At 40.8% G+C, this 10,263-nt stretch overlaps 1 protein-coding gene across 2 annotated transcripts in view; it reads left to right on the forward strand.

Annotated features, from left to right (window-relative positions):
- Positions 1–6,673, forward strand: part of gpr158a (G protein-coupled receptor 158a) — a 140,943-nt gene extending 134,270 nt beyond the window's left edge. For both annotated transcript variants that reach the window (XM_061921584.1, XM_061921585.1), the window contains one exon: positions 1,537–6,673. In XM_061921584.1, coding sequence (XP_061777568.1) covers positions 1,537–3,057 — 1,521 coding nt within the window. In that variant the 3' untranslated portion in view covers positions 3,058–6,673. The remainder of the gene's footprint in view (positions 1–1,536) is intronic.
- Positions 6,674–10,263: the final 3,590 nt, after the last annotated feature.

Below are 10,263 nucleotides of genomic sequence, written 5' to 3' on the forward strand. Positions count from 1 at the left end.
TGACAATTTTATGATGTTGTTTATTTTTCAATAAATCTCTCGTGCTTTTCTGCAATCGTCTTTGGTGCCAGTCTCGCTCTGGCTCTCTCGCTCGTGCTTTAACCCAGCTGCTGCCTTTAATTGAGCAACAGGTGATTAGATAAACGCGCCCAGCTGGGCCATCTACGCACCTGTCGCTGATCTCGAAGCCGGTCCTGGCACACCCCGCTTTGCTGCAGGTCCGCTGGCCACGCCCCTCTTCCACACATACCAAAACCTGCTTGCAGCTATTCCTCAATAAACTCAAGAGGAAAAAAGGGCAATATCCTCTGATTCACAATGTCACAACACATGTTGGAATTCATGTTTCACTTCAATGTACCACAGTTCCCCCCAGTGCCAGCAGCACTCGTGCACCTCCAGGCTTTGACGCCTGACACAATTATCTTGCGTTTTTAGTAGATAAAAAATCTATACAGTTTAACCTCGATTTAAGAACTTGATTAGTCCTGGAACAGGGTTCGTAAATAAAAAAGTTTGTATTTTTATTCACATTTTTCCATAACGAAAGATGAATAATGGGTTTCAACCTTGACAAAAGTCCAAGTTTCTGTAAAGGTTTGTACACAAGAAGAGTGTGACGGATTAACTTTCTACTCAATACAAAGCCAAAACAACAGCAGTACACATTTGTAGCCGCACTGCCCACAAGCACACACACAGTCACTAACCCTGTGGTGCACTCACAAATTGAAATGACAAAAGTCTTTAACTTTAACAACCAGGTTGCCAAAATTATTCCGAATAAAAATAAACATCAACTATACCTTGTTGGTTAATCTTCTTTGCATGCAGCGGGCGGGAGCGGGAGGAAAGATGAGGCTGTGTCACCAACATTGTGGAAACTCCCTGAATGTTTCAAACCGCACAGCGCTTCTCCGTTGCTTTTTTTGAACTCATATTGCTCTTGCAAAACTAAAAAAAATGCTGTAAAAAGGCAAAACAACTCACCTAAAAGTAGCAATTCGCACAGTAGCTAACAAAACCACCGAATGAGCACGGAGGTGGATAAGCCCGCCTGCAATGGATGTGCTGCCTGGCACAAAATGGCTGTGCTGCCGGCACACAATGGGTGGATGAATTGTTTGTATATTGGGACAAAGTTTGTACAAAAAAGCATATTTTCGTTGAGTCTATCGAAAAGTTTGTATATTGAGGGGTTCGTAAATGGAGGTTCCACGACACTGACTACACTAAAGTACTACTTTTTTGGAACCGTCCCTTTAGTTGTCCTCACTTTGGTGAGATACTGCAAGCTCGGAGGCTGTTTCAGACCTAACATTGAATACAATCTGTTTCCTTTTGTCTAAAAATGTTGTCGTCTTTGCTTTTTCTTTTTAGCACGCATGCGATATTCTGTAGTGCATCGTTGGACGACTGTTTGTAGTCACGTGTCACCTCTGTTGCGCATGCGCCGTAGAATGTCTGCTTTTTTTGGTTTTTAGTCGTACAGCTCTTCTGCAGGAAGTAGCGACTGACGACCGCTTTCTTCCGTAGGAGGAGTTGAAGAAGCTCTACTCCCAGCTGGAGATCTACAAGAGGAAGAAGATGCTGGCCAACAACCCTCATCTCCAGAAGAAGCGCAGCTCCAAGAAAGGTCTCGGTCGTTCGCTCATGCGGCGCATCACGGAGATTCCGGAATCTGTGCACCGCCAATGCAGCCGGGAGGAAAAGGACGTCGGGGAACACACCGGAAACCGGAACAGCATCTGCGTGCTAAAGAAAAACACGTTTGATCAGACCATGAAGCCTGTCAAGGAAGAGACGCTGAAGAACAAGATGTTCTCCCTGAAGAAGTCTCACAGTAGCTACGACCACGTCCGCGATCAGAGCGAGGACTCCAGCAGCTCTGCCACAGACAAGATGGAGGTGATGGTGGCTGACGGCTCCCTCTTGGACACCTTGATGGGGAAGAAACTGGTCAAGAAGAAATCCAACGAAAACCTCGGCGCTCCGAGCGAGTCCACCGAGTCGGTGCCGCTGGTCTGCAAGTCAGCTAGCGCCCACAACCTCACCGCCGACAAGAAGCCCCTTCATCCTCGCCCCTCAATGCTGCAGAAGTCCCTCAGCGTCATCGCCACCGCCAAGGAGAAGACGCTCAGCTTGACAGGGAAGACTCCGAGTGCCGAGGACGGCAATAAGAAGCCCAAGAGCGCTGGGGAAGCGGAGAACGTCCCTAAAGGCAGAACCGATCCAGTCAAGGGAAAGGATCTGTACGATCTCTCCGAGGTGTGTCCCTGGGAGGTGGAGGACGTCCCAACTCCTTCGGAAAACAAGATCCAAAAGCATGTGTCCATTGCGCCCAAGGAAACAACCACCGTGCACGGGGGGAGCACCAAGGGAGGAAAATCCCAGAAGCAGAAAGTCACAGATTCGTCTCCGTCCGGCGTCAGGCAGAAGACACTTCGAGAGGAGGTGTGTCCCTGGGAGGACACTAACCAGGTGGAAGTGTCAACGCAAGCTGCAAAGACCAACAGAGAAGACGTCTGCCCGTGGGACTATGGCGAGACCACAGAGACTTGTCCGGCAGCCAAGCAGAGGAAAGGTGCCTCGTCTCCGGAAGCCAGGAACACTTCTTCCAAAGCTGAAGTCTGTCTCCGGGACAACCCTTCATCCCCCAACACAGAGAGCCCTCATCGGAGCGCCAAACCCAAGGAGTCCCCTTCGAAAAGGAGAACACTTGAGAGAGAGAAGGATACGTCAAAAGACAACAAGGACGAGAAAAGTAGAACAAAAGCTAAGGACAAGAGTAAACCATCCGAGAGCCAGCAGAGATTAGCCGAGGTTTGTCCCTGGGATGTGGACAGCCATCAGGAGGTGGCGGCCGTGGAGAAGCGGAAGAGTGCCAACGTCGGAGCCGTCAAAGCCAAGAAAGCTGAAGTCTGTCCGTGGGACTTCGAGGACACGTCAGATCAAAAAGACAAATCTTCTGCAGGGAGGAAGAGCGCTCTCAATGCTGGCCCAGTCCCAAAGACGGCCGATGTTTGTCCCTGGGACTTTGAGGACAAGAAGGCGTGACACTTTGCTGACGCTCTCGCTGTCCATGTGTCTTTTTTTGGAAAACACTTCAATCTTACATTTTCCTAGCAGTCGGTGACTCGGATGAAATTCAGTTCCACAAAGTTGCCTTCCTTTATGAGCTTTTTGGTTCGGGTCATTTTGACAGATTTTACACACACACAAAAAAACAAGATGGCCGCTATGATGATGATGACGATGGTGAGCATTCCAGTTGACTACAGGGACAACCTGGGACAAATCTTAGACTAATTATGCAACTTTTGATTCAGCCTTGTCACTCAATTAGCAGTCACATTATGGGAAGGAAAGAGAAGGACGCTGAAAAAAAAGCCAAAGAATACGGCAACAGAGAGGGACAAACTTCTCAGTGAGGAAATCAGTCTGAAGCACTTTAGCCAACTCCATTAGCAGACGACGCGCTTCTCTTCATCTTCACACCTTCCTCTTCTCCTTTTTTGAGATCGATTCAATTGTAGTCCTCCGAGTCTGCGGCGGAAGACGTACTGTATGTGCCTGAGTATAAGTAAGTAAGCATAGTCTCGTCTTACGTCGACAAAAGTGAACAATATAAAAGCAGCGTGCGCGGCAGCCCGTAATTATGCTAAACATTACACAACCCTTTATTGTCAACAGTTACTTTGTGTTTTACATACAGTAGATTCCAGGCTATTCACTAATTCTCAAACTCCCGCAAATTGGCCGACGATCTGTGCGTCTTTCTAGATATGATCCTTGACTCTTGCAAGATATGGTAAGTTTTTGAGTTTTTAAACCCCTTAAAAAGGTTTGAGTTGGCAAAATAAGAAGACATTGAATATTTTAAGCAGGTTAGGTTACAAAAACTTGCTTGAAACATTGAATTTCTTTTTCTTAGCCCGGAAAAGGGTGGAGTGCCATCTCCGGGTTGGGGAGGAGAACCTGCCCCAAGTCGAGGAGTTCAAGTACCTCGGAGTCTTGTTCACGAGTGAGGGAAGAGTGGATCGAGAGATCGACAGAAGGATCGGTGCGGCGTCTTCAGTAATGCGGACGCTGTATCGATCCGTTGTGGTGAAGAAGGAGCTGAGTCGGAAGGCAAAGTTCTCAATTTACCAGTCGATCTACGTTCCCATCCTCACCTATGGTCATGAGCTTTGGGTAATTACCGAAAGGACAAGATCACGGGTACAAGCGGCCGAAATGAGTTTCCTCCGCCGTGTGTCAGGGCTCTCCCTTACAGATAGGGTGAGAAACGCTGCCATCTGGGAGGAACTCAAACTAAAGCCACTGCTCCTCCACTTTGAGAGGAGTCATATGAGGTGGTTCAGGCATGTGGTCAGGATGCCACCCGAACACCTCCCTAGGGAGGTGTTTAGGGCACGTCCAACCGGTAGGAGGCCACGGGGAAGTCCCAGGACACCTTGGGAAGACTACGTCTCCCTCCCGGCTGGCCTGGGAATGCCTCGGGAGGAGCTGGACGAAGTGGCTGGGGAGAGGGAAGTCTGGGCTTCCCTGCTTAGGCTGCTCCCCCCGCGACCCACCTCTGATAAGCAGAAGAAGATGAATGGATGGTTAGGTTACCAATAACGCAGAGATGTGGATGTTTTGTTCAGATAGTTTATTGGCTAGCATATATAAATTGACCTACATTGAATTGATTTTTTCTTTTGGGAAACCTTGGTCTAGAGTATCAAACACAGGCTTTTTTATTGGTGTAAACCCCTTGAAAAGTGAGGATCTACTGTAAAAAGTACAGATCCCAAGTCCATTCTTGTAAAAATAACTTCACAGTTAGCTTGTGTTAGCATTAGCCTAGCAACCCTGTTAAATCATCTTGAAAGAAAACACATAGCTTTCAAATCGCAAATCTCTATTCCAGTGCGATAACAAAAGTTAACTTAGGAAGAATTAAATGAGAATCTTCCCCCCATTTTTTTCTTTCTTTTGTGCGTTTCTGTGTTGAAAATGTAGCATTGCTAGCAGTAGCAGGTTTCGACTTAGCGGTGACTGATAGAACTAAAACCTTCCGAAGGTTTTGCTTTGTGCCACGTTTTGTATCGGAATGTCGTTACTGCTCGTCACGCGCTCAGTCCGTGTAGTCAAAAGTTGAACAATAACCCAAGAACAGCTACCGTGGACTATGTCTTGTGTGCGAACGTCGTCACTGAATGTCGTCACTGATTATTTGTGATTGTCCACTTGGTCGTAATCGATGTCGCTATACTCAGCGTTCGAGCTAATCAAATGTACTTTTAGTTTTCAACTCATGAGAGTCCACAAAGTATCTGACATTAGTATTAAAATGTTTATTATTTTTAAATTTGAGTCTGAGAAAGCACTGCCACGTTGAATTTTACTGCCCTGAAGATGACTAATTAGCTGTATGTTTTATAAACAGAAGTAGCCTTTGTTGTCCTTGCGGGGAAAAACGGTCTTAAATCAGACATGTTTAATTTTTATCTTCATTTATATGTATTTATTTGCTTGGATGAAATCTGTCATTCCAACATGAACTGGTTGGAATTCAGAGTGTTTTATTAAAAAAAAAGAAAAAGAATGCATGGCAAGAAATATTCCCAAAAACAAACATTCCGGTGCCAAAACTACAGGCGTTTTTGGTTGCAAAATAAAATGAATTTAAAGCCATTAAAATATGACATTTCATCAGGAAATAATATGCAATTAAATACGTTTTAAAATATTATTAGGCCATGAAAAATGTAAATCAGTTATTTAATAAATGCATTTTGGATTAAATGTATATAAATCTTATTTCACAATGTAACTTATGGACAATTTAATACATTATTTCACACTTTTAATTTACATTTTTGACCATTTTATTGTTTAACCAACATGCTATTTGAGAAGTGTGTTAGACAAAGATTTAGTACCATGTGCATAATGTATTATTATTTTGTATTTATTATTACAAATAATAAGGATGAGAATCCTATAACAACTTTAATTTAACGAATTTGATTTTGATTCTCGGGGTGACGATTCGATTCAGAATCGATCGTGATTCAAATCAGTTTTCGCAATATATTGGTATAAAATGTATAATAAATCCTTTTAAAACAGGTTACAATATTGTTGAGAATATATACTTAAAACATTTTTTTTATTCTTTATCGTTTTTTTCTTTTTATTTTTTCAACAAATAAGGAATTCAATGCCGATTCCTGGATTGACTATTCAATTCAGAATTAATTTTGGCGAAATGTTATTTGGTATATAAATTATAAAAAAAACTTTTCAAAACAGGCTACAGGTTACAATAGCAAGACAGGTATTTTTAAAAGTAGATTCTTGAAAAAATTATATATCTATATATATATATATATATATGTATATGTATATATATATATATATGTATATGTATATATATGTATATATATATATGTATTTGTGTATATATAAGACATGAACCTGGGGATAGGTTGATTGGCAACACTAAATTGGCCCTAGTGTGTGATTGTGAGTGTGAATGTTGTCTGTCTATCTGTGTTGGCCCTGCGATGAGGTGGCGACTTGTCCAGGGTGTACCCCGCCTTCCGCCCGATTGTAGCTGAGATAGGCGCCAGCGCCCCCCGCGACCCCGAAAGGGAATAAGCGGTAGAAAATGGATGGATGGATGGATATATATATGTATATGTATATATATGTATATGTATATATATGTATATGTATATATATATGTATATGTGTATATATGTATATGTATATATATATGTATGTGTATATATATATATGTATATATATGTATATGTATATATATGTGTATATATGTATATGTATATATATATGTATATGTGTGTATATATATATATATATGTATATATATGTATATATATACATATATATGTATGTATATATGTATGTATATGTATATATATATATATATATAATATATATATACCGTAATTCCTTGATCTGCCGCAGGGCATATAGTAAGCGTCTGCCTTGAATTACTGCCGGGTCAAACTCGCTTCCCAAAATAATTAGCGCATGCTTAGTATTACCGCCTGGTCAAACTCGTGACGTCACGAGTGACACATCCCCTGTCATCATTTTCAAAATGGAGGAGGCTGATTTCAATACCGATAATTTGAAATCGCATAAAGGGAAGAAGATTAAGAGCTATTCAGTAGGATTTAAGGTCCAAGCTTACATCACACTCAAATTTTTACTGCATACCTTTGGTAAGTGCCGGAGTGAGAAGAGGTTTTAAAATAATTAGCGCATGCTTACTTTTACCGCATGCCTTTGGTAAGCGCAAGAGTGAGAAGAGGTTTTAAATTAATTAGCGCCCCGGTGGCAATTCAAGGAAATAAGGTGTATATATATATATATATATATATATATATATATATATATATATATATATATATATATATATATATATATATACTTTTTTTTTTTTTCCCCCCCCAATTCACTACTACTAACTGATTTTTGAAAATCCATTTTTGAAATCCATTTAGAATCACAATAAATGAAAATGGCTATTTTGACAAAATACAAATTATAATACAACCTTCCAAAACAGGCTACAGGTTTCAATAGCGAAGATTTTTTTTTTTAATGTATTCTTAAAAAAAAACGTTTTTTTTTTTTTTTGTTTGTATTTTTTTTTTTAATTGATTTTTTTTTTTTAAATATTGAATTGGTTTAAAATCGAAATAAGAATCGATGTTTTTCAGCACCCTTAATGAATCTACTAAAAAGTATAATTACTAAAGATTTTATCACTATCAAGGAGCTCACAATTTGTCAGTTTTAATAGGTTTTCACATTTGAATCCATTCCTTCATATTTTATTGGCTTTTTATTTATTTAATTTTGGCACCTCGAAAAACAAACATCTCTTTGGCTCATGACATTCCTAGTTGAGCATGACAGACCATAATAATACTGCAATGTTTTCTATTTTTACACCATGGACGTGTCCCACAATGTTTGCGTCGTCCTCTGTCCACCAATCACTGACACTCCTCGTCCACCAATCAGACCTCAGAACCGTGCTGTCAATCAAACCTTTGCTACTACCCCTCCTATTACTACTATTACTACTACTACTACTACTACTACTACTACTATTCAATGCTGTAACGTCGTAAATCTTGTGGCTTCTGCATGAATTCCAGAAATTAGTCGGACCGATGTTTCACTGCCCTCGATAGAACAAACGAGAAAAAAAAAAAGATAAAGAAAAAAAAGATGTAATGGACTGTTACAAGTTGTATAGTGAGTGATTGTGTCTCTTTAAGCCACTGTATTGCTCTATGACAAAGCTTATAGCATCCATATATTTGGTAGATTTCTATTGTGTTACATTGTGATAGCATGTACATAAAAGATACCTCCTCTGCAATAAATATTTCTATGAAAAGTATGTGCCTGCACCCCGACCTCCACTTTCTCCTCGTGCAGCCTTAAAAGCTTCGCGTGTCACCGCCACTTTAAAGTGTCTTGGCCAGCGTCCCGAAATCCTTTTACAGCTGCTTGCTTTGGACGCAGACCAAGAAAAGGAGCAAAATATAAAAAAAGATGTGCCAAAAATAAAATGTCTCAGGCTTTCACCTTAAAGGAACTAACATTACAAAGGAAGGAGAAATTGCCTCTGAAAACCAACAAAACTAACAATTAAAGGGGAACATTATCACCAGACCTATGTAAGCGTCAATATATACCTTGATGTTGCAGAAAAAAGACCATATTTCTTTTTCTGATTTCCGAACTCTAAATGGGTGAATTTTGGCGAATTAAACGCCTTTCTATTATTTGCACTCGGAGCGATGACAACACAACGTGACGTCACATAGGTAGTCAATCCGCCATTTTCTCAAACACATTACAAACACCAAGTCAAATCGGCTCTGTTATTTTTAGTTTTTTCGACTGTTTTCCGTACCTTGGTGACATCATGCCTCGTCAGTGTGTTGTCGGAGGGTGTAACAACACGATCAGGGACGGATTCAAGTTGACTTACGTGGAGTGGGCATCGATTAGCACGGTATGCTAATCGATGCTAACATGGTATTTAGGCTAGCTGTATGTACATTTGTATCTATATTTGCATCCAGCCTTTCCATCCACCCACATTTAATGCCAAACAAACACTTACCAATCGACAGATTTAAGTTGCTCCAGTGTCACAAGATGCGAAAGTCCCGATCGTTTGGTCTGCACATTTCACCGGCGATGCTAAGGCAGACATGGTACAGAGATGTATGGATATCCTGCAGATGCATTTCCAACGATAAAGTCAACGAAATCCCAAAGGTGAGTTTTGTTGATGTTATTGACTTATGTGCTAATCAGACATATTTGGTCGAGGCATGACTGCCAGCTAATCGATGCTAACATGCTATATAGGATAGCTGTATGTACATTTGTGGCTATATTTGCATCCAGCCTTTCCTTCCACCCACTTTTAATGCCAAACAAACACTTACCAATCGACGGATTTAAGTTGCTCCTGCAAATTTTACCGGCGATGCTAAGGCAGACATGGCACAGAGATGTATGGATATCCTGCGACACTCAATCGTTGGTTAGAAGGCGATCGCCGAATAGCGTCAATAGCTATTTGCTCAATACCTTCAGTTTCTTCTTCAATTTCGTTTTCGCTATCTGCCTCCATACTCCAACCATCCGTTTCAATACATGCGTAATCTGTTCAATCGCTTAAGCCGCTGAAATCCGAGTGTGAATCCGAGCTAATGTCACTATATCCGCCATGTTGTTTGTATTGGCATCACTGGATGACGTCACAGGAAAATGGACAGTGGCTTCACAGCTAGCGAAAGTCAGGCATTTTAAAGCCTTTTTTCGGGATATTCCATGAATGGTAAAATTCTGAAAAAACTTTGAAAAATAAAATAAGCCACCGGGAACTGATTTTTATTGGTTTTAACCCTTCTGAAATTGTGATAATGTTCCCCTTTAAGTACCTCAAAAAACATGGCCGACGACTACAATAAGCTGGTACAGTATTTTTTCAACTTTTTTCACAAAGTACCACCTCAGAAAATACTTAGCTATCCAACTACCACTGTAATGACCAACATTAAAATACAGTTGTAGCATTGTAGGCCTAAGTATTAATTAAAAACGAGGCAGAGTTTATACTTAATATTTTTGGCCAATGTTACATTACACACAGTCTGAACAGTAACACTGTGTTTGAATACAGGAAAATAAAACATTTAATAACAAATC

Source organism: Nerophis ophidion, linkage group LG15, assembly GCF_033978795.1.
Source record: "Nerophis ophidion isolate RoL-2023_Sa linkage group LG15, RoL_Noph_v1.0, whole genome shotgun sequence".
Classification (NCBI taxonomy): Eukaryota; Metazoa; Chordata; class Actinopteri; order Syngnathiformes; family Syngnathidae; genus Nerophis; species Nerophis ophidion.